Consider the following 26544-nt stretch of genomic DNA (forward strand, 5'->3'; position numbering starts at 1 on the left):
CTTCTCTTAATATCGACAATTTAAAAAAAAAACGCATCAAATCAGTCACATCGATTAAAAATATTGTTTAAATAACGAAATAATAATAATAATATTGGTATTAATAATAATGATAATTATTTGAATGACAATAAGAAAAACGCGATCTCAAGTTTATTTTTGACGAATCATTTGCATAAACAAAGATATATCGACGTGCCAAATTTAAATGGTAGTGAGAATTAAAATTCTGGGTTGATGATGATTCGTTAATAATAACGAAATTAAAATAAGGATCGAGGCTGGGATGAATTGATCAACGTTTGTACCGATATGAAATTCATTTCACCCTCTCTGTTTGTGTTTCAGGAAAACAGAATCGAGCCTCGGTACTATTTCGGATTCGACGTTCAACAGTCAAAGGTATAATAAATACATTCAACCTTTTATCATGTGTAAAATTATTTGATACAATTTATCCGGCGTGACTTTGGCAATGCTGATGAAAATGCGATACTCCGTTTTTCCGAGGGAAAATTTGCGGAAAAAAAGTTGTAATTTCAGCTAGTTAAAACGCGGAATTATAAAGATATTATAAAAGATCACCGTGAGAACAAAAAAAAAAACTTTTCATAAGGAACAATTATTTTTCGAAAGGGGTGGGGGGTTTAACCGCGGTGATTAATTAACGACCCCGATAACCCGCGAAATGATGAAAAACGACGAGAGTTTCTGCAGTAAAGAAGAAGTTAGACGTGACAAATTATTACGATATTTCAGAAAGCGAATTTCCGGCACGAAATTTGATTAGAATCGATTTGTAAGATCAACTTGGTGCAATTATCAGATTTTCAAAATTATTCAGGTTGCATCGAAAGATTACGGAGAAAAAAACTCGGAAATTGACAATTTATTTTTATAATGCAAAGTTCGAAAATATAGGATTAAACAATGCGAGTGTTGACAAATAAGATACATTGTGTTGACAAATTGTTGAAAATTGGAAAGGGTATTTTTTTTTTCTTTTTTCTTTTTTTTCTTGCTTCATATTCTGCACAGTTAGATTATTTTCATAGGTATCAATTTCAAAGAGTTTTACGTCACGCGCTGCAGAAATTTTGGTTTGGGTATGAACTTTTCGAGTGGATTTTGAATTAAATTCGGAGACAGTTGAGAGGGAAGAAAGTTTTTAAATAACGCGCAACAGGAGGCGGGTTCGCTAATTGAATACAAAACTCTGCAGAGATGATTAAAAAAAAAAAAAAACTTGGTTCATTACTTTTGAAAAATTAGAGCGGGATGATCGCTTACTTTTTTCACCCGTCACTTTAAATTAATTTTATTATATATTAAAGACTTATTATTGCTTATTTTTTGTATTTTACAATCGGCATTGATTTTACGAGAATAATATACTTATTTTTTATTTTTATCTTTTTTTTTTTTTCATAGGGCAATCAGCAGAAACTCGATTACTTCAATAGATGAAAACAAATGTTAGCAAAAAAAAAAAGGATAAATCGTTAGAAAAAATATGGAATACATAATGGTAAAGAAGTTTTTTCTTTGTCTGAAGAGTTGAATATAAAAAAAAATCCGAACTGACAAACTTTTCCATATTCAATTCCAGCTGCATTTATAATGATCACAATATCGCATTGGAAATTAATTAACTGGTCAATATTCACCATCGTGTTGTTTGCAGAATTCAATTAATTACTGAAAATTTTGTTGATACAAGTAAATTGATTTATGTTATATTTTATTATCGCTTATTATACGTATTCACTATGATTTACATTAATACTTTTTCCTTATCCGTAACGTGTTTCACAAGTTCGTTCAGTGAATCGTAAATATGTGAAAAAAAATATGTAAAGTTAAATTGAATTCAGTCTATAAACGCTAAAGGTTTCAGTTCAATAACTGAGGAATTTCATAAGAGATTTATAAAAGTATGCAAAGTAAAATCCAAATTGACGTTGATTTAATATTGGAGAATTTTGTCTGAACAATATAAAACAGATTTAAAACCATAAATTCAAAGAAAAAAAAAAAATTTTCTATTCAAGAGCTTATTTATATATATAATATATATAATGAATTTCGGCATAACTCAACAAACAAGCTACATAATAATACGTTCAATTAAACCATGGCATCGTTATCGTGTTGTTCGTAATGAATTAACTTTGTACCATTAAAACGCCATGCGTAGCTATTACGTATCTGTATAACAATCCGGATCTTTTTTAAAGTTTAAATAACGAGCTGGACGCAATTTAGCAGTTTGCAGATATAATCATAAAAATATTTCTGCGGCGTGATGATTATACATGTAATAATTTTGCCTTGAAACTTATACACGCGGTTGGAAATTAATTAACAATAATAAAATATGCCAAGTATAATGGTTTTGTTAATTTTCTCAAAAGCAGGGAGAGAAATTACCGTATCGTTATTATTATAAACAAGGTGGCTACAAATTTTTGGGAAAAAACATTCTATGACGTTTCCATGTTTGCCAGATTTTCCCAGGTGTGTGGCCAACCTAATAAACAAAGAAACTTTGCCCGCGGTCGATCGTGAAGCTTTTGAGGATAAAAATAATTCAAAACAAACAAAAAAAAAAAAAGAAAAAAACATTATATTCGTTAGAAATCTGGAACTGACGGCAAAAAGCTTTTGAAAAGCTTTCTATTTTTTTTCGAAACTCAAAGACGCATAGGCGTCGGAAAAGTTTTTAACCAAATATCGATTGATAATATCAGCACACCGGGTCACGGTCGCGTCTCTTATTTATAGATACATTTCATGCGACGGATTCTATTGCTCACGGAAGTCGGTGAAATACGAATATATTACAAGCGTATCGGCAAGACAGCTGATCGAAGCTATAATTAGTTTTAAACGTTGGCCAGATTTCTGCAGTTTAACTTTTTCCAAAATTATTTCAATGAAATAGTAACGAATTTCCAAATAAAAAAAAAAAAAAAAAATGAAACAACCTCAACGGTTTTGTTTTATTTCAACAACTTTGTTCGTCGCAGAGAAATGAAAGTTGGTTTTTTTTTTTTTTTTTTGTTTTTTTTTCATCTTCTTACATTTACTCGAAATGAAAACGAACGAAAAAAAACAAAAAAAAAAAAAAAAACCCTGCAACTATTTCTCATCAGGTTGGATGAGTATTGTCGGAAGTAAAAAAAATTCCGACACTGAAATAGAAAAAAAAAAAAAAATGATTACCGAAGTTATGACGATGAGCGATTTCGTCTTTTTTTTTTTTTTTTTTTAATTCGTTTTTCGTCTCTTTTTTTTCTACTGAGTCGTAAGAATTGACTGCACGACGACATTGATTCGATTGAAAGGAGGAGATTCTTTTACGAGTGATTTAAGTGAAATATGATTTTCGTTTTACAGGGTGTTCAAGAAATCGTCGTCGAACAACAAGCTCACCCTGTATTTGGCGAGCAGAGATCTCGTGGTGAGTGCCGGAAAGATTGACCGTCTTCAGGGCGTGCTTCTCGTCGATCCTGACTACTTGCAGGACAAAAAGGTGCGACCGGTAGATTATAATATCGCATATGATTAACCACTTTTCATCCGACGCAACGTTCGATCGATTGAAATTTGAAATTCACGCATTTTATAATTGATTCAATACCGAGCGAGACGAAAAGAAGAAAACGAAGAATTGAAAGAAATTCTTTTTCTCACCGAATTACAAAGTCTATAAATCGATTGTTATTTATACACATTGACGTCAAGTTGGGCTAGACGAAGAATAAAATTTATTCCTATTACGCACTGACAAAAGAATTTTTTTTTTAAACTAACTCTTTACGATTCTTATCATTCGAAGAAATAATTTTCAGTCTCATCTGACACAAATAAAAATGCAAGAAAAAAAAAAAAAAGGAAAAAAAAACGCTTCATTTGCACTCGTTACATACTAGCTCTACGCAACGTTGTAAATTATTTCTTCTGATCGATCAGAATTTGAATTATTTCGTAAAATGATTTAATTTATTAAATTCAGTAATAAGACCTTTTTTAATATGATAAATTTCTTAACTTAATTATATATATATAATTCGTATCAAGTCCTTGACCGTGAGTGAAACATATCCGAGTGGAAAAAAGTTGTGCCACTTTTGTAATTGAAAAAATTGCGACAAAACTTTGTATCTTCGGTGTTTATACTATTTTTAACATTATGTTAGATATTTTCTCGCATTTAAAGACTCAAATTCAAATGAAAATTAAAATCAGCACAGATTACAAATTTACATTCAGCGAACTTAAAACCGCTGATACACTTTCGTCGTATTCAAACTATCTTTCTAATTTTCATTCGGCATATTGAATCCGACATTTAAAATTTTCAAAATCTGATTTCAGATTCAAATTCACCGACCTAAACCACCCTTACAGTAACATTGTAGTATGAGTGTCTCAAATTTTTCTTTTCTATCAAATAAATTAGTTTTTAGTCAAATTGTAGGCACATACAAATAAATTATTTCTATTCTATATATACCTCACATAGGTTAGATTTGCAAGTCAAATTCTCTTTCCTGCGTTTTGTATCGAGTCGATTAATCAACGGCGTTGAGAAATTTGGTCAAAAATAAAGAATCAAAAGTGAATACAAGACGCTGAATGCAAAATGGAAATCTACTCATCGAACAAGTAACCCTATATATATAATTATATATATATATTATATATATTATACACTGCATATAATAACGTGACGAAAGCACTTCTCGAGAATAAATACCTTTAATTATATATACAAGAAGTGACGACAGCAGCTGTCGGTATATAAGTTTCGAGAAAAGAAAAAGAAGAGAATAAGAATACGAAAGTCGCTGTAATAACGAACGAAACGAATAGAGTGCCCTGAATTTTTTTCTGTCTTTTTTTTTCTTTCTTCACCCCTCCCGATCCCATCTCGATATATTCTTTTTCAAAGGTAACGTAAACCCAAGACGAAATTGCTGCATCGTACCAATTTAGCGATATGTCATTTTCATAGGTACGGGGGGTGGGGAGGGGGGCCGAATTTGAATAACACAGAGGTACATTTTTTTATATCCAGCCGTGATCGCATGCGTTATCCCTTTGATCTTCCCTTATCGTAATGTGGTATAATAAAAGGAAAAGGGAATACAAGAGACGAGAATAAAATGAATCGAAATAAACGAAATCTGAAAAAAAAAAAAAAAAAAAAAAAAAAAAACCGTAAAGAAGAAATGTCGAAAGAGGTTTAACAATTTTACGATATAAATATGCTAACTTTATTAATCAAGAATTACAAAACGTAGTAAGTTCGTGAAAAACTTTCGAATCGAAGAAATTTTACACTAAATCTGTACTTTTTTTTTAACTTTTGTTTGCTATCGCGAAAATTGTTATTCGCAAATTTCAACTTCACTAAAATTACTTATGTATGGAAAATTATCAAATTCTTACACTGTGATCTTGAATAAAGGTTTCCCTGCCGAATCAAACTTTAACCTGAATAAGAAAAAAAGAAATAAAAATAAATAAAATCTCCCCAGACATTTCTATATGTTCCACATAATTCGCGACTCGTAACTATCTTCTCCGACTGTCGATATGCAAGGACGCGTACGTAAACAACGGGTTTCGAAATCAAGCCCGGCATGCGAATCGAATTTCCCGGTCAGGGGATAAGCGGATCGGTCAGTTTACAAAAGAAAGGGAGGGGTGAATAATTTGGTTGCTGAACCGAAAGGAGCGAGGGTTGTTTTCCGGTTAAGGGTTACCCAGAGCGGTTAGTCCTTTCGATTTTTCGGTCAGTGTAACTGAAGCAGATCCGCAAACTTGGCGCTGTGTATTATAAAAGTGGAACAAAAACGGAGATAAAATAAGAAAGGAAAAAAAAAAAACATCTTGGAAAACGTGAAGAATATACAGAGACATGTCTTTTTTTTTTTAACTTTTGACTTTTGTAACGCGAGGAAATCATTTTTTTTTTTTATCCATACACATGAGGGGAGGGGGGGGGGAGAGGGTAATAAAAAGAAATATAAAGGAAAAAAGAAGATGGAGTTGTTCGTGTTACAATATTTAGATACATGTGACACGTCATTCTTTTTTTTTTCAGACATGTACAAAAAATCGCGACAATGTTTGTACATTTACGTTTTTGCAAGGCACTGACATCTGTTGTTACAACCTCCATTCCCATATGCGTATGTAATAAGTATATATATATATATATATATATATATATATATATATATATATATATATATATATACTTATATATAAAATATATATATAGATACAGTGTACACAAGGGGATGAATTCGCGAAACTTTTCCGACCAACACGTTATGATGATAAATAAAATTTGGCAAGTCTAGATCTTTGGAAATTCGTTCTCGAATTGGGAGAAAGAGAGGAAATGAATATAAAAGTTGTTTGATAATGTGGTAAGAATTATTGAATTTTACAAGAATTCACATATTGCATAAGATTGCGATAGAACTGTTTGTGAGAATAAATAATTATGCAATTAAACTTTATAATATATAGACAACGAGAATATTTTATCCGATATTTGTGTTTGTAGAAACTTTCGTCTTCATGGTTTGTCAGAAAAGAACAAAATAAAAAAAAATAAAAAAAATTCACCGAGTCAAATCAGCCGGGGTACATACCTGTAATAAATTATTCGCAAACACCGATCGTCAACTGTCGAAACGACGACGACGGGAGTGTCTGGAAAAAGTCGTAAACCCGAGGTGAAAGATTTAATCTCGTTCGTAGCAAATCAAGTCTGCAAACTCTCAATTCACCGTTTCGTTTTGCAGGTCTCACCGATCTAATTGTCGCTGAAATTCAATTTCAAACTTTTGTAAAAAGTTGAACAATTTCGTTCCTTTTCCTACCCGAGTTTCTCATTTTTTTCTCTTTCTCTTTCGCTCTTTACGAATTTTAGTATACTTTGACGTCTGGATATTGTTGAAGGAGATTTTTTTTCACACGGTTTCAAGTAACAATGTTACGAATATTGAGAACGAGGTGAAAAAAAAAAAAAGAAAGAAACATGCTTTCATAACTCGTCTATAGGCCGTTAAAAAATTTAATAAAAAATTTTATTCAACGTTAAAAAGATACCCTCATACATTTATTCAGACGGGTAAATAACTTGGAACGAACTGAAATGTCGACAAATTTTCAAACGAATAATAATCACCTCGATTCAAAATTATAACGTGGAAAAATAATTGTTATCGTGAAACAAAATTTATTTTATACTCGAGAAGCAATTAGTTGCAAATTATAACTGTGTACAGATTAAAGTTGTACACCGAAAAATCAGATAATCATTCCCTTTACCGACGATTAATGGCTCCAATTTTTTAACAGGTCTACGGTCAGGTGACTCTGACTTTTCGATACGGTAGGGAAGACGAGGAGGTGATGGGGCTCAAGTTTTGCAACGAAGCAGTCATGTGCTTGGCTCAACTATACCCTCCGTATCCGGGGGCAGAGCATCAGGAGACAAACACCCCGCTTCAGGTACGTAATCCGATCATTTCATGTTTCAGTTATACATGCCCACACTATCAGCGTAATCGTTGAACGAATTTTCATGCATTTCTGCTTTTTCTCCATAATTATCCGAACATTTTTCGTTCTTTTTTCAAGACTGAAAACGAAAGCGAAAAGAAAAATAAGGTAACCGTGAATATATATACAGTTCCCGTTTGAGAAACAGATTTCTATACCGAGAGAGTTACCGAAACTTAGCCAAGACATAAACCTTATTCTAGAATGTTCCGGATTGGGGGATATCCCCACTCTGGCTTACTTTATCGGATGATCGATAACGTCGGCCAACTAAATGATCCAATGATCGATAAAGTCAGCCAGAGTGGGGATATCACCCAACTTTCAACATTGCAGATAAAGGTTTGTGTCTCGGCTAAGTGTCGGTAACTGAAGAAATTCTAGAAATAGCACTGTATATTCACTACTATCTTCGAAAAAGAGGAACAAAAAAAAACAAAATAGTATTTCGATTGTACTTTTAAAAATGGAACTGGAGTTAATTGGCATTCATTTTACACAAACAAATAAAATTCCTCTCTAATTCTGTGTGAAAATAATCAAAATTGAAAATCTAAACGAAGGAGGTTACATTTTTTCAACAAGGTTTAATCCGATTGACTTTTCAGTTTGACAATTTTTCTATTCATATGTCTTCACGTATGATTCTCTTTGCGTGAAATTTCCATTTAAGTTAAACGTTTGACAAATTCTAAAAGTGGAACAATTTCCTTCGCGGAAGTTCGTTTGTATAATAATTACTATCCAATGATTATTCAGAATACTATAATAAATGTTGCATAATTCATGAGCCTACGAAAACATGAATTATCGATTCGAATCGTATACGATATTCTAAGTATATTCGCTGGAATATATCTTCGGTATCGTATCAACGGTGTGAAAAACCTTTGCAATATACAAATTTTTCCTCCCACGGAAAATTTTGTCAATGTGATTTGAACTTGGGTTGAGAAATAAATCAATTTCAAATTATATTAATTCTTTGAAAGTGACTTATATTTACTCCCTTACAAACCACACGGTAAACAACCACGCATGGAAAATTCTCTGGATGCTCGATGCGTGGAAATAGGCAAACAGTAATTCGAATGTAAACCCGAATCGAAACCGCAATTTGTCAAGTAGAGTAAATTTCAAATGGACTCAGAGGAATCGGCGAGTCAACAAATTGATTCAAAGTAAAGAAAATCCCTTTGTCCACGTACAGAACGAGGGATACCAGTGTCAACTCTGATGTGGGCAAACATCGTCCCGCGTTTAAAAGCAGCTCTGGTATTGTCCAGGACGAAATCGAACAGAGTTTCACCAAGATTGCGGTACGCGGGAGACTTAAACAAATTGGCGATCCCGTATCGCGAAAGGGAAATTTTTTTTACTACCGAACGTATCGGGTCTCCGTCCAGAATCCCTGATTTCCAGAAGGGATTTCCCTACATTTCCGTCCCCAGCGATCAATCCAACGGAGCCTCCCCCCTTTTCGAACTTTCTGTATGACAATAAGATGAAAGACAGAAATGGAAGAGGAGAGGAGGGAAGAGAAATGTAACAGACGGGATACTCGATTCCGAAATAATAAGAGCTGCTAAATTTGCAAGGCGAGGTACCGGGGCCCTTAAATTTCATCACTTTTTCGTGATGAAAGAAACCCACTGAACCGAAAGCCAGGCGCTTTCTCTTCTTTTATCACGGTGAAACGAGAATGACGAATTGCCCAGCCGAGCAAAGACTTATGCGTCAAAGATTGAGAGAAGTATAATACTCCCTTTTCAAGCACATGGCAAAAGAGGGTGAGAAAAAACGTATAGTATTGAAAAACAGAAGGAACTAAAAGGCGAGGGACATTGTCGCGTGTTATCAAGTCAAAATTATCGTTCAATCGTTTTCAACGGAAATTTTTTTTGTTTTTTAACTCGAAATTTGGTCTCATTGTACACAAAAAAAGTGTCATTTAATCGGATTAAAAAATTGTACTTGATTATTCGTATGAAGGAAGTAAATATTCAACATTTTTCCAACGTACGGATGGTCATATAAATGTGAAATTAAATTTTCTTTACAAGCTATAAATAATTCTCCGATCGATCATCGAATCATATTTTAGATTTGACAATATTTTCTTAAAAACAATGTCAATTCTAAACATCGAGATAAAGTTTGCGGGATAAATATTTATTTAAAATTCCGTGAAACTTAAAAAGGCAACGTGAAAAAAAAAAATCTGTAAAAGAATATTTTCCCTCTCTTAGCCGCGCGAATAAACTAAACGCTACAACCCAGTGTTTAATTAAATACTCTGAGTCGAGCTCTTGCAAATTATGTCCAGCATCGATTAAATTTCCCGATTGTGAATTTCCGCGTGCAGAATTAATGAGTCGGATATATAATACGAAATCGTACAGATATATTAAAGAGATGATGTTGTTATTATTATCATGGTTGTTGTTGTTGTTATTATTATATATATATTTCAGAGATCGGTGAGAGCTAATCTTTGACTGATAAAAAATTGTTGCAGAGTTCCTGCGAGACTTATGATATTTAAGGATAAGTTTTCTTCTTCAAAGGAGAAACCCGGCACGCCTGTCAATTTATGCGTACGAATATAGAGAGTAACCGTAATTTTCCGACTGTTTCATTCCGCACTTTTATACAGAGGGACCTGCAAAGGACCGAAGCGATTTCACACACGAAAAATCCCACGAAAGTTACCACAGCATACGGGTGGAGAAAAAATTGACTTGGACGTGAAACATTGAGTTTATATATATATATATACATGTATACGAGATAAAATGGTCGAGAGGGTTGTGTAAGTAAAGGAAAAGAGAAAGAGAGGAAAAGAGGGATGGAACAAATTAGGAAGCGGTTCAAGGGGCTTAAAGGGATGGGAACATTAACAGCAGAGAAAGAAAAAACTTAGGCCGGGGTTAAATAATACGACGGAAACCGGAAATCAGGCTGCGGGAGGCAATTAATATACTCGACAGAAGCGAAATTAACGTAGGAAAGCGATGCGGAATGTAATCGCTTGATCGTGATAAATGTGATCTGTATATTAAACCTGCCTGAAAAAAAGTAAGTTTTTTTTTTTAATCATACCAGTTGCAAAGTGGGAAGAAAAATTCTGTGTTTAAAACGTTTATTACCTACGCATGTAACTTCCGTGTCGAGTTTTTCAAAATCAACTAAAGAGAACCCGCAAAATTTTCTCGGAAAATGCTCGTTTTTTGTTCTCTCATTTGTTTCGTTTCGGATAAATCAAATTTGTTATCCTCCGCGGACTTCTTCTCGCTGGTCTCTTCAGAGTGTTTGGAAAAACCGCCATGTTTTAATCCCGTGAGATTTTCCGGAAAAAAGAATGAGAATATTTTCAAGCACAGTTTGAGATGCAAAGAAATTTATGAAAACAAAACATAAAAATATACGTAGAATTCTACCACGATTCATGAGAAATCATTTTCTACGTGCAGAATAGCGGTTAGTCGGTATTTTTGAAACACGGTTGGTACACTTTTTCGAATCTCGCCACTTTTCAACACATTTCAACCGGAAAAATGGAGTTTTCCAGTGATCTGCCACTTGATAGAATACCAATTTGTTTTTTTTATTTTTACAGCACTTTTGATATCGTCCGATTGATAACTTATTCAAATCTATTTCCTAACAACAGACTGTAATTTTCGCAAAGAAAAACAAAAAAGAAAACGAATTAGGTGATAAAATGTGATATTATATTTATTTCGAATCACCATAACGAAGCTATAAAAACGTGCTAATATTTTCTAATGAGATAAAGTTTCAGTTTTATTTAAAAAATTCTCAGACTTTTATCAGTTTTTCCAAAAGGTTCTCACTGCGAAACCATTAATTCACCATGCATTTCCTTTTCACTGGAGTTTGGCAGAGCTAGGCGTGTTTTTCTCGCGTGAAACGAGAGGCGAATGTTGATTTCAATATTCAAAAACTAGAACGTCACCGCGTCGCATCGCCTCGTCATCGTGAATTCATCGTGAATTCATCGTGAATCTGAGCACGTCTCAATCGAGATTACGTGAAATTAGTTATTGAAAGTATCGGAAACACGAGGCGTTCTACTTTGCGGATGAAAAATGTTGCGTTTTTCATTACATGGATACATATACATGTGTATATGTGCTTAAATAAAATGCGTATTCATGTGCGTTTAATACACACATGAACATTTGTGAACGTTCGATTCTTTCGATCTCTTTGTCGCGATGATGTATTTTTCCTGCGATATTTCCTCTCTATCATGATAAATAGGAAAGCTTTTTGTCCGCAACACTTTTGTTGTTTTTGAATTTTTATCATCCAAGAGACTTGAACGCTTTCAAATTGACAAATGAAAATTCCCTCAAAATTTGAGCTTTCCATATCAACTCCAAGATAATCCACTTTGTGATCGAAGTATCTTACAGAAATAACATGGAAAAAACTTTCTTTGATATTTCAAATTTTATAATTCGTTGACGAATACACCGGCGAAAATTGAAAGTACATATTTTTATGTACATATTTTAATACATATTGTACGGATCGAACCAACAAATCATAGACCTGACTGTATCGTTTGATGTCCAAAAAAATTTTTCAATTCGTTGCGGTCAAAAATGACAGCTTTGATTTTTCTAAATTTTACCGCCGTTTTGTAAAAGTGACGCGAAATATCCTCTGCATAAATATTGACATTTTTAAAATCGATGAATTTTTTTTTGTAACATCAAAGACTCGAAAACACATCTTTTAGTCATGATTCGAAAATGCGATGAAAATGGAGATGATTTTTTTGTTCTTTGTTTTTTTTTTCCCTTAAATTTTGTCTAAAAAAAAAATTTCTTGAAATTTATTTTTAATCGTCATTTATCGCAGTAAGATCCAAAGAAATTTCGTCTTGGTAAAATTCGATTTTCTTTTTAATTCAAGAGTAAAATGAAGAAGGCGATGCTTAATTCCAAAAAAAAAAAAAATTGTTTGTTTCGTATTTTTTTTCGGACGACAGAAAGACCTGAAAACTTGAACACGTGATAAAATTGATCGTTCTATTCTCTTCGAAACACCACCCAAGTCATAAATGTTTTAGTACTTTTTTCACATCTCAAATTGAAACAAGATCGGAATTTCGAGCCTAAAAATCTGGCCAAAAGTTGGTGGATCGGTTCACGCGCCTGTAACGATCGTCGCGAAGAAAAGGACAATGCAAAAAATTTACTCACTCGCGATCCCTTTTCACGCAGGTGGTCGAGGGGCTTTGAGAATCTAATTTTAAATCACGTTACGTAGAGTACACGGTGTGTGTATATGGATAATCCGCTCCTAAAGCAGCGGACTAAATTTTGCACGGCGTTGGAAAGTTTGGCACGAGAGCTGAGAGCTTATTTTCTCACTTGTTAGTCGCACTTATCGTCAGCTGCGTGATAACTCCGTTTTTTCCATCCTTATAAATCGTACAAATTTCAATTTTACACTCCGCTTATTTATGGGGCATTCTATACCAATTCGATCTGGGCCTGACACCATTGACTTCTAAAATTGGGCCCGGCGAATTTTTATATGATTTTTGTCTAGTTTTTTTTTTCATATTTCCGACTCGAGTTGAATTTTCTACATTTTTTAAAACGATTTTTTAGCGATCGACGCGTTTTAAATATATGAAAAAATTTTTAAGCTTAGAGCCAGGGTGGGGAGTTTTTTTCTCCTCACTGTTTCAAGCTTTTTTCGAAAAAAAAAGACGTTCAAAAAATTGGAAGCGAGAATTATTTTACCGTGGATGATTGATGAAATATTTCCACGTGTCACACCGGATTTTTGAAAAATTCTTCGCATTTTTTACAAGAGATCTTTTTTTGAACTTTCTTCTTCATTTAGCTAGTAAAGTTTTTTTTTCAATCGTAATCAATGAAGCAACCCTAATTTGAGATAATAGAATAAAAAATTCTAAAGTATGAAGTTTTGCGAAAAAAGCAAACGAAATAAAAGTATTTTCATATCAAATAAAATTGTTGTACAAGTTATTTACAAGAGCCTTAGGACAGAAAAAATGAGATTTTTAATTCCGCTGATTAGATTCGACTTTTTTTTCAGTATATGTACAATTTATTCTTTTTCTAATAAAAAAAACCTACAATCTCTGTTGTTTTTACCACGATCTGCAAAATGTTACAAGGTAGTCAAACAATTGCAAATTTCGTCTCTTTTGTCTACACGGTTGAAATTACGATGCACGAGAATTTTATAATCGATTTACGAGTTACTTTATCATACAATGCAAATATAATATTTGACGTTGAAATAATTACTGTAATTATAGATTATTCATCTATCTGTATGACTGTGGAAAGAATCACCAAGTTTGAATAGCCATAAATATTCAGAACGAGGATAATAAAATCTGAACTTTTGATCGTAATCTTATTAATTTTATAATGTAAAGTTGACGTTCAAAGGTTGCGAAAAAATTTTGCGAAGTATCCCTACTTATTAAAATTGTTTCTTCATTAAAGTTCTCGACTCTGTGATCTTTCCAAGATGAAAAAATCTGCGACGATAAACTTTTCCGGCAGACGGAAGCTGTCGATTATAAATATTGAACGACCATGTGATACACATGTATAAAATTGGTTCGATATAACAATCAGAAAAAAGAAATTGCGCCAAGCGACGTAAAATTAGGTTAAAAAAAATTCGAAGCGAGTTTGATGGATGAACGGGAGGAAAAATGGAGTGAAAAACTCTACTTTTCAACTTGACGGTAGTGAAACTAGGCCGAGGGAATCGCGATTCTGATTCGAATGTATGAGTAAAAAAAGAGAAACGGGGTCAAAAGTAGAACGGCGACAAATAACTAAAGATTGCTTTCAAATGCTGGGAATATAAATTTCTGAATTTTTCCAACAGCTTAGAAACGGCTTCCTTTCTACACAATGAAAAATGAAAATCGGACAAACCGTTGGTTTATCAAAAATTTAAATATAATAGAATTTTATTGAACGACGCATTGTAACTTGTTGTCCAAAACAATTATCAGCGTTATGAATATATTACAAAATGCAAGCGACGCGGATTATTAACCGAATGAATTGCGAATTTTTATGATAATTTATTATGCATATACATGTTTTTTTATACCGAATTCACGGTGGATATACCGTGGGGTAAATTTGACCCCGATACACAGCGTGAGAGTTAATAATATGGGAAATAGATGATCTATGTAAACTGTAATTTCAGAATGAGGAAATTAAAAAAAAAAAAAAAATAAAAATAAAAATTTTCTACAGTCTAGTATAATTTCAGACAAATTAAAATTAGTGAGACTCAAAACATGTCAATTTGACATGGAATGACCGATATATACTTCGATATTTTCGATTCGGTTGTCTTTTTACAAGTAATGCAAGTAAATTCGAGCTGACGAGCAGATAAAACGTTAAATTATATATTTTGTCCTATTTTTATTTTTTTTCTTTCAACACAAACACGACCGCTCTGCTATTCGCTTAGAAGATTAATGGTTTTCGTATTGAGCGCCCTTTTTCCACTCTGACCGAGACTCATATTGGTACAAGCAAAATACGGAGTGACGACACGGGTAAAGGGACGGTGATAAATATGGGGTGGTTTTATGGGATAACGGTGGGATGTGAAGAAAAAAATAAAAAATTTTTTTAAAAATAAGAAAAAAAAAATAAAAAATTTTTTTAAAAATAAGAAAAAAAAAATAAATATATACATACATACATACATATATATATATATACGTAGCAACACATCGAAATCGTACAAAGTCCCGTCGGACGAGGCGAGTGCAGTGCTTTTTGGCAAAGATATACTCGCTCGGCCGGCACCCTTGGGATTATGGGGATTCAAACCCCAGCGATATTCATTCATCCGCAATATCGGAATAGTAGGGAATGCAAAGGCTGAACAGCCATACAAAATAGAGGGATTGAAATACCGAAAATTCCAAAATCCGGGTGTGCGATTCGTGGAATTTCGGTATATGAAAGAATAAAAGTACAGAAGCGTCCGAGTGAAAACTTTGCGGCATTCCGTGTGAAATCGATCGATTGACGTCCGTTTATAGCATTCGTAGATGCTTATGTATCGATACATCGCTTTCAAAAAATTTCAAAAATGCTACAGGTTAGGGTAAAAAATGGTCGATTTGGCACGGAATGCCTATTTTCTTTTTTTTTTTTTATTACATTTTCTACATCTGTTGCAATGAATTTTTGTAATTGTAGAAATACTTGATTTATTCACTTTTTGTGTGTTTTTTTTTTTTTTTTTTTTACGTGGTCGCTTTTAGGTTCCAAACATTCAAACCTATCAAAGATTCCAATTTGTTTGATGCGTTCTAAATATTTTTAGAAAATCATTTAATTTAGTGTTCGCATCGGTTAATATTTAAGACTGCTCGAATGAGGTAAAACAATTTAATTTTTTTAGGCACTCGAAAAATTTTGTATTGACAAAAATCGATGCATATGACGTTTTTTAAAAATATGAGGAAAAGTATAAAATGAAACGTTGAAAACGTAGAAAGTATGATCGCATATATGCGTAAAGGCAAAAATTCACAGAAACAAAATATAGAATTGTCGTAATAAATGTGGAAGTATAGAAAAGTATACGGTGCATTCTATGCCAAATCTACATACATGTTCTGAAGCTATTCTCAAGATTTGTTGAAACTTTTCAAGTTGTGAAACCACTAATATTATCCATTTTTGTCGCTTATTTTTTATTTTTGTTTCATTTTTGAATCACGTGTATTCGAAAATTCTAAAAGCTCTACACATTTTGCAAAACTCTCAAACTGCTTCTACTAACTCCTTTAAGAATTCAGTCCTTTCTATCGCTTTAAAAATTTCGGATTAATAAATATCAATGTCCAAAGTTTTGAATATATGAAAAATGAAATTCTAAAATATTTTTTTTCTTTTTTTTTTTTTTTTCTATCCCTACCTCAAAAATGAAACACTAACGATCGCCTCGCGAACTCGTCCCATCAATTGCAAATTGTCTACGGGCGGAAATTTCAAACTGCGTATCGTGTAACAGTTATAATTTTGCAGACTAAGTTAATTTACATAGAGTCATCGACTCGGAGGGGGGGGGGGGGGGCCACCGCTGGTCCATAAACACGAGGCAAAATGCGTTTTAACCTCGTTGAATTTTGCTTGCACGATGCATTATTCACCCCAAAAACAAGCCAACTTCCTCTCCTCCGCTTCTTTGAAGAGAAATTGCTTTCTGCGGGTACATATTTCAGATACATGTATACACTGTAGGAAATACCAAAGTGTTGATTCGGTATTAATTTAAATTTGAAATTTCACTCGAGCTATTGAAAATTTACGGCCCTCGAATTGTTTTCACTCGGAATTTAGTCGACACCTAAGACAATTGCGGATTTTATGCCAATCTTGAATTTTAAAAGTGCTTCAAAAAACGGAAAACGAAAACAACTTTGTCAGGGGAACGATTTTGAAGTATCTAATCTGAACAATTTGCGAATAAAAATTATTGAAAATCTTTCGAGAGGTTAGAAAAAAAGTGAAACCACCATTAAAGCGGTTGAAGTTTATATTCATTTTAATAAATTCAAGCGTTTGACAAAGACGTGCAACAACGAACTTTCGAGATCGATCATATTTCCATGTTTGTCGAGAAAAAGAACGGGGTATATATGGAGAATTCCATGCCAATCCCTCAATCAATCAGACCCTCGTCATTTCTGACTTCTTTTAAAAAATTTTCTGTAATCGTCCTAATTCTGAAACTGCTCGATTATTTATAAATATCTAGATTGATTTTGAAAAGGATCTTTTTTTTAATATTCTTAAAAAATTCTCAGAAACTGTATTTGCTATTCGTAACATTTCAAGACTAAGCCAATTTTTTTTCTATGTTTTTCAGTACTTTCAATTTTTTTTGGCCGACTAAAATATTGTTTGACGTTTTGAAAATTCTGGAAAAATTCTCAAAACTCATACATTGACACGGTATAATACACACATCCTCAAAGAAATAATGAGAATATGAGGGAATCTACGTAATGTTAAGAGTACAGAATAAACACATCAATAGGAATAATTGAAAATGTTCAAGTGTAGATTTTCCGCTAAATCATCAAGAACAACCCAATCAAATGTTTATCTAAAGCCTTTATCCACAGCTGGTCGGTATATTTGACCTCCGGTCTTCAATCTGATTTTTTAGTGACATTTTACTCGCTCAACGCGAAATGCCTGCGGCTATTCGTCCAGTTTCCCAATTTCATAAAAAAAAAACCAATTGACATAAAAGTAACGCAACGAAACCACAATAAATAACAACGAAGATTCTATACCGTATTGTATATTGTATTTTTTTGCTTACCTCCAGATGTATGTTATATCATGTTCAATTTAATGAAAAGAAAATATTGAGGGGAAATTTTTCACGAGTTTGCGAATGTTTCACTCGTCAAATTACGATTGCTTTTTTTTTTTCTATAAAAAGGTACCGAGAGCAGATTTTTATATTGGATACACGAATCAGGATCATTATTTCTGTTATTGGCATCCTTTCTTTTCCCGTTTTTTTTTTTTATTTATTTTACTCATACCACTCGGAAATTTCATACGTACAACGTACAAAAAGCTGGTGCCTCATGAATTTACCACTCGAGAAAAGTTTCCCTTCTTCTTCAAACTTCTCACGCGACTTCGCAGCGCTCCACACATAAGATACACAAAAAGTTGCGAGACGAGTTTTTCTAACTTGCATGATATTTTTTCATCTCTCCGGGAAAACAGCTTCAGACCACGCTCTCCTGATTCAGAGTTGAACCTTGCGATGAGTGCGAGACCCGCTTGTACCTTAATAAATTGGTTTTGCCTTTTCCTTAACCGAATAAGGATGGTACAGTTTCTATTTGAGAAACTTTTTTAGGTCGTGAAAAATTATGAAACAAATTGCGGGATAATGAATCAACCAACGAAATTCTCGCTGATTATTTATTAATTGTACAGTTGAGATATGAAATTTGACAAACGATTTCAAAGGTTTCAAAAAATTTCACGGATTTCAAAAGATTACAGAAAATTTCAAAAGCTTGCAAAATATTTTAGACAATTTCAAGCGATTTCCGAAGATTTCAAGAGATTTCAGACGATTTCAAAAGATTACAATAGATTTCAGATAGTTTCAAATATTTCTAAGGTTTCAAGAATTTCAAAGGATTAAAAAAAGATTTCAAATGATTTCAAAGAATTGCAAAAGATTTTGACAGATTTCAAAATAATTCAAATGATTTCAAAGGAATACAAAAGATTTTGACTGATTTCAAAGATTCCAAACACCTCAAAAGGTTTCAAGAGATTACAAATCGTTCCAGATGATGTCAGGAGATTTCTATAGATCTCAAAGGATTACGAATGATTTCAAGTAATTTCTATTAATTTTTGGAGATTGCAGAAAAATTTTAAATTCTAAGTGATTTAAAGGATTTCAAAGGATTTCAGAATATTGTAAATGATTTCAATAGATTTCTAAGGATTTCAGAAGATTTACGAAAATTTAAAGGATTACGAAAGATTTCAATGTTTTCCAAAGATTTTAAATGACTTCACGGGATTTCAGAAGATTTCAAGAGATTTCATAAGACTACAAAATACTTCAAAACTTTTCATAGATTTCAAGAGACTTAAAAAGATTCATAGAAAGGAGATTTCCTCGGCACGAACGGAAAAAAAATCGATAAATTAAAATGAATCAATTCTTTGGAGAACAATTCAAATTTACAGTTGAGATTTCTGTAAATTTAGCTTCAGACTGGAACATCCGATTGCAATAATTTTTTACAATACTTAATCATTTTCAACAGAGAAGAAAACAAAGTCACGAATACTCGTTACAAAATTGTGAATATATAGAAGGATTTCAATTCATGCGTATAGTAAATGAAATTTCATTTTTATCCCAAATGATATTCGGCCCGATATAATTTTGTTCGAAAACGTTTACGCATTAGCAATACCATAAATTAGGGGAAAATAAAAAAAAAAATTAGGGGGCTGTAAATGTTGCCGCTCCCTTTGCGAAAATTAATGATGAAATTCATCTGTGAACGGGGGGTTGGGTTGTACATTTTACGAGAGTGTAAAGTAACGTGTTGTAAACCGTAATGTAACCGCAGAGAATAAAAACACGGAAGACATTTCCCACCTCCGGCAGTAATTTAATAATCCTTCGGCAGTAATCTTGCCGAGGTAAACTTTTACTAAAATTACAATTTCACCGAACGGTACAAGCAAATTATTTTTTTTTTTTTTTTCTGTTGCTTCGAGAAGTATTTCATCGATATTATCTCGACGGAGGATTTTTCTTTGATTACATTTTTTTTTTTTTTTTTTTTGTAATGCGATTAAAAAAAACTTTTCTTCCATACGTTACTCCAATTGTTTACAAAAGAATGTATATATGTAAAAAAAAAAAAAAAATCGTTTCATCGGGCCCGAAATTCTTCCAAATATTTCAGGTTTGAAAGATTTTTTGAGGGTACAAATAATTAAGGCTCGATTTTGTTAGAAATCATCCTGCAGTGTTTTGAATTTTTCCCAACTTTTTTATCTTCCAATCTGTTTGAGAGTCAGAACTAAATATCCTAGATTATTTGATTTATCTGTAATACTTGATTACGTTTGTTTGAAATATATGTACTATACTTAAATATGAATGCAGAATTTGAATAGTTCAAATTTTCGTCAAACGTCGATCGTATTTGTATTTGTATAAATTTATCAACACAATTTTATGGTTAGAAAATATTTATGAGAAACGAAACACTATTTCGTATTCCAACTGGAGAAAATTATTCGTGAAAAAAATGCAAGCAAAACTTCTAAAGCGAATTTGACGAATTGAAAAGAAAAAGATCGAAAACGAAGTCGGATTAACAAACTGAGAAAATAGAAAGAAATTCTACTTATCGACGTCATCTGAGGAATTTTGGTGAAATAATTTCTTTTTTTCCTTAATTTCTTAAACCGACTCCGTTTCCGGAAAAACGAGGACACGAAGTTAATTCGACGTAGAATCTTCCGCTCTACACGATGTTCGAGTAATTTTTCATCCGTCGATAGAAGTTTTTGAGGAAAACGCAAAAAAAAAAAAACGTCAAATTTTGCTGTTTTCATTTCATTTCAAAAATCATTTCAGATCTCAGTTTCTGAGGGTCGAAAACTTCCATACACAAAAATCCAGCAACGTCCCGAAGGTTTTTAATTCAGGCCTATTTTCACTGAAATAGAATACAAGTAGACGAAGTAGAATAAAGAATCTCCTAAATAATCGTAGCAACGAGAAGAGCCTGAGGCGGAAATTTCTCAGGGACGTATTTACGGAACAGGCGAGGCCCTGCGCAGCGCAATTTGCAAAACTAAATGACGCGAGCCGGTCGAGGCCATAACCTGCAAAAAATGTGCTTTCGGGTGGAATTTGCGACCCGACTGTATTTGACCCTGGCCTCCCTCAAACCGCGCACTCGCACTGCTTCGACACGACGAGTCCCAGCTGTAGAAAATTGCCCCACATCCTGCAGGGAGAGAAACACCCTTGAACTCGACCAGGAAATATTTGTCGCCGGAATTATTCGACAAATCTAATTATTATATACATTAATCAACACGATCAACGAATCTCCGAATGTGTACAGAAAATATATAATTATACGATATACAAGTTTTTAAATTTTTCGTATCATTTTTTTTAATATTTAATATTCTTAGCTATTAAGAGATTATTATTGTTTTTTTTTTTTGTTTTTTTACGATTACAATAAATTTACAAATTAACGATGTATTCTTTTTTTTTACACTTTGAGAGGATACGAATAATCGTTATTCTATTTACGTTCTCCATCATATTTAATCGTTATTCTATTCATTTAGCAGGGCAAACTATTTGACACTTTGAGGACTCGATAGAAATAAAGAAATAAGAAAACAAAATAAAGTAAGACCGTGAATACGTAATTTCGAAACTCGTTATATTCTTTAACAAACGATAATTCATTTCGTCAAAATCGAATTGTTGTTGTTGTTCTTGTTATCATTATTTTTATTATTACTAAACTTGACAAAATAAAGTGTCGGAGGAAATTAAATTTGTATTATACGTAGGTGGCAAAAATTTCGTGAAAAATTTTATAAAAATTGAGAATACTTTTGTTATTCCACACAAATATGAACTCGATTTTGAAAAAAATAACTTTTTTTTTTTACTATCGAGCAAAATGTGCGAAGAATTTTTCCGATCACTAAAAGCGAGGTTATCAATCTGTCCACCACGGGGAGATGAAAGTGTGTATAAATATATATATATATACATATATATATATGGAGTTGAGTAACGGCTTGAAGGATGTAGAAAATATTTGTAAACGTGAACGGCAGACACGTTACATTACACCGCGACTGCCGATATTTTCTTCACGTTTGAAAATCAATTTCCTCCTCTGCTCAGACGAATCGTTCGGAGTCGTATTTCAAAATCGTCAGGTGTACACTAGTTTTTTTTTTTTTTTTTTCTTTTTTTATGAACACTTTGCGAACATAATTCTTGAAAGCGATTTGTTTCACATAATTATCGTCCCTCTTTTCAATTGTTATAAGTAATGTGAAATAAAGAAAAGAAAAAAGAAAAAAATCACACCAAAGTGCAAACCAAATCGACTTATATTCATTCGCTCAATTTTTTCATCGTATTTTGATCCTCGGTTCAAAATATTCGTTCGTTTATCTTTTTCGCCTGTCAATTTAATATAGGGGACGATAAATTATAAGAAACGAGTAGCTTTCAGGAAGGGACACTTTTCAATTTGAATAACAATGAATATATATATATATACGCGTAAATGTACGCATAATTTGTGTCGTTGTATGTATAATTTTATATATATTATTTCATATAATTATTTATATACGCGTATATATATACAATATACGTACAATATACGTGTATACTTGAACATAGGAAAAAAAAAAATCCCCGGAGAAATTAATTTATCCACCGAGTAGTAAACAGAAGAAGAAAAAGTATATTAAAAAGATGAAAATAAAAATAAGAAAGAAGGAGAGAAAGAAAAAAAAAATGAAAAACAAGCTGTTAGTGGTACAACAAAAACACGATAAAGCTCTTATTGTTAAAGGATAATTTTTCAACGTGATGCATCAAAGAAAGTAACCAGAAGAGAAGAGAAGAAAAGAGAGAATTGAAGAGAAGAAAGGAGCTTTATTCGTGAAAAATGAAGATGAAAAAAAAAACACGAGAGAGAGAGAGAGAGAGAGAGAGAGAGAGAGAGAGAGAGAGAGAGAGAGAGAAAGGAAACGAAATTAAGAGAGAATGGAGAAATTATATGCTCCGGTAAATAACACAGGTCTGCAACAAAAAAAACTGCACAGGTTTTTCTATTTTATACAGTTTCTTATAAAATGTACACTCACTGAAACCGGGAAAAGTATACAAAAAATTTCATCTCGACAGATTTTTTGGTTATTTTTTATTTATTTTTATTTTTAATTTCTTTAAACTCGTGTTCGTAGTTTCGTTTCGGGTGAAACTCCCGTTTAATTTGAAATTTGGTATTCTGTTCTTGACTCTAAAGATCCGATGCAAAATTGATTCCTTACTTTCGTTTAATATGTATTAGAGTGAGACTCAAGAATGAATACAAACGGAGAAAGAGAAAATGTAAAGCGGAAGCGTCTTCGGAGAAGTATAAAAGAGAAGATGAAAAGAAAGAACACGGAATGTTAAATGCATTTCGCGAAGAAACTGTTTGTTCAATTTTATAAGAAATATTGTTTGATTCGTTGTAACAAGATGGTGGATTTTTCATTATTGTTATGCTATTTTTATGCAAACACCTTGTACTTTTCAAGCATACCGCATACGCGATGGAGGGAAATGAAAGTCATTTTCGAATTCAGCACGCCCGCAAAACATAAGATTTTATTTATTAACACGTCTTATGCGGTTGAAAAAAAAATAAATATGTATGTATATTTTCGACGCGTAATAAAGTTACCCGTCACACGCATAATGACGATGATAATAATGATCGATTATAAAAGTATTAATTGTAATAATAACAATGAATAAAGGAAGTGTGGAGAAAAGCTGAATATGAAACTTTGCCTTTTTCAATTTTTGGCTAAATTTAGGGGTGAATTTCTAATACCGCGAACGGCTTAATTATTCCCGCATTATGTGGAAATTATAGTTATAATGTATAAGGGGAGATAAGATAATAATATTATTATAAAAATTAGCATATCAGATACTGAGTGAGGAAACTTTTTTTTTTTTTGTTTTAAAACAATAAATTTTTTACACGCAAAGTCGTTTTGTTCTTTCCACCCGAACCGCATTTCGTACAATTTTTTATCCCATGTACTGTATATTATAAATTTATGTATGAATATTATATAAATCATGTATACGTATATTTGTATGTATGTATTAACGAGTATCGACGCACCGAGACGATGGTGAAAATTTGATCGATGACAATGGGGGAGCAGATTTCATATATGCAGATGCAATTTTACTACCCGTTATACCATTTTCAGTTTTTCGCCTTCACGCCTCCGGGGTTTGCGTTGCGGGTATATAAAACGAGTACAGGTACATAGAAATATACATGGGGCATTCTATTAAAAATCGGTGACGACGACGTGCAGAATCTTTTACTAAATTTTCTCAATCTAACTCCCGAACGATTCAATATTCTCACAGATCCCGTTCCTTCCTTTTTTCGGGAGGGGGGATTACGTCGTTTTTTTTTTAGGTGCGAATTCTCACAAATTTCTAAACTCTGTCCTGATTTTTATTGCAATATATTTCGATGAAGAGACGTGACGATTTCTTTTTTCTCTCTTACATATTCGAATAATTTTCTGTTATTTCTCATTTGCAAGTTTTATATTGGAAATATTTAAAACTAAAATGATTTTTATCACAGTAGAGAATTTTCGATCGATTTCCGGCGATTCGAGTTTTTTATTCATCCGTGATATCTTGATTGAGAAAAATTAAAATTACAGTCGAGGATTTGAGAAGGCTTGCAAAAATTTTATGAATCCACTTCCATGGTGAAAAATTTTCCTTAACGCAGTGTCCATTGATTTATTAATTCGAATTCTTTATCTATACATTATGAAACTTGATTTATGCTGAGTTACAGAGGCAAAAAATGAAATTTTCAAAACGGATAAGGATGAAGGAAACGAAAATTGTTTCACTTAAATTCGAAACAGTCTGATTACAAAAGCCACAAAAATAAGCAAAATTTTTTACTTGACAAAACCGTAGCTCGAAAAGAATTTCATCATATCAGAGAAACAAAAAAATGTATAATATATTTGAAATTTCTTTTTAAGCATGAGAAAACAAAATTTGGAATATTGCATATTCGCAAAGGTTCGGATGCGATGCGGTTATACGACGCAGCGAGAAAATGAAAAGTTGAAGGAAAATATAAGAATAGCGGGAGACGAGATTAAGTAGCTACTCTGGTTATGAGAAAGAGCAGCAGCTCGTCTCGTCGGTAGAAAAATTTCTTCGAGAATGAAACCCGTCCATGCAGCAAGCTCCGTGATGTAAGCTCAGGATTTCACTGCTGCGCGAATCGTCGCGTCGAATTTCGAGATACGTCAAGAGCAGCAGCTTTTTTGGTGACGCGCCAAGTAGATACGTAAAAAATTTCAAATTCCTTACGTTTCAGTAAAACTTGTCGTGTATGAGAGTTTTTTTTTTTTTCATATGGTAATTTTTTGCTTTTTTTATATTCATGTTGACGATTATTGTTTTTCATTTCTTGTGTGAATAATTGTCGGTTTCAAAAGTTTTGAGAGAAAATTTACTCGAGAAATGATTACTCGAAGTGTTATATATTGTATTTAATATACGGTAGAAAAATAATACAGTTTGTGTAAGTGCATGATTTTGAAAACTTTTGCAAACTTGCGCATATGTACATACCGAAAGCTCGAAGTCCTTGCCGTACCTTCTGATGATAGAAGAGAAATAAGAAGAAGAAGAAAAAAGAAAGAATCCATCATCTTATGAGATAGAAAAAACCAGAGGCACAAAGTGGACAAAAATACGAAAAACCTGGGTAAAAGTCAAAAAGTTAACTGATTTATCCGAATTTGGTTAATCGGGAGATTTTGGTGGCGCTTATTACGAATCCGTTATCAAATTTACAAAATTCCAAAATGGCGGATCCGATATAGCTACTGAGTTTAAGAGAATGCTCGTAAAACGTAGAAATTGTACTGGAATTTATCACTTCTTATTTTCAAGAAAAGTATTATTTTTTTATATTTATTTGATAGACATGTATATTAAAACTGTTCTCGAGAAGAATTAAATCGAATTTCGATGTTAGCAACCCTCAAATTAGTTCGAATTTAAAAAAAAAATTTTTCAATATGTTTTTTTTTCCCTCTCCATATTTCCCCGCCCCTAGAAAGCCTTAATTTTTCTCATCGAAAAAGCGTTGATTTTTCGAGGTTTTCTAATCAAAAGTGCGTACCGAGTACAAAAACAATGATAAAAAATTTTCTAAACAAGCAGAACGAAGGTAAATTTGTCCCGTTTAAAACTGCGCTCGATAAATTTGGCTACCTCTATTTTTGACTACGCTGTCTAAATTTTAGTGCGGCAGGAAATTTGACTTACGAATCCAAACTTTTGAACGGTCAAGAAATTCAGTGAAATTATTCTTAAAGAAAAAAGATATTGTTCGCTGAAAATAATAAAGAGAAATTCAAAAATTTCGATCACTTCATCTTACTCATTGTAAGATGTGATAAGATAAGGAGGAAGATGAGATTATCAAAAGTTTTGAATCCAATTATCAATAGAATCTGCGAAAGT

General features: G+C 32.7%; 2 protein-coding genes across 11 annotated transcripts in view; one reads left to right on the forward strand and one right to left on the reverse strand.

Moving 5' to 3' along the window:
* The window catches only part of LOC107225043 (14 kDa phosphohistidine phosphatase-like), a 126149-nt gene that overhangs the window by 61633 nt on the left and 37972 nt on the right, over positions 1-26544 (reverse strand). The gene's annotated exons all lie outside the window — the stretch shown is intronic.
* The window catches only part of LOC107221347 (arrestin homolog), a 94157-nt gene that overhangs the window by 34205 nt on the left and 33408 nt on the right, over positions 1-26544 (forward strand). For all 4 annotated transcript variants that reach the window (XM_046736230.1, XM_046736229.1, XM_046736231.1 and 1 more), the window contains exons 3-5: positions 349-402; positions 3400-3535; positions 7387-7539. In XM_046736230.1, coding sequence (XP_046592186.1) covers positions 349-402; positions 3400-3535; positions 7387-7539 — 343 coding nt within the window. The remainder of the gene's footprint in view (positions 1-348; positions 403-3399; positions 3536-7386; positions 7540-26544) is intronic.

The sequence above is a fragment of the Neodiprion lecontei genome, chromosome 4 (genome assembly GCF_021901455.1).
Source record: "Neodiprion lecontei isolate iyNeoLeco1 chromosome 4, iyNeoLeco1.1, whole genome shotgun sequence".
NCBI lineage: Eukaryota > Metazoa > Arthropoda > Insecta > Hymenoptera > Diprionidae > Neodiprion > Neodiprion lecontei.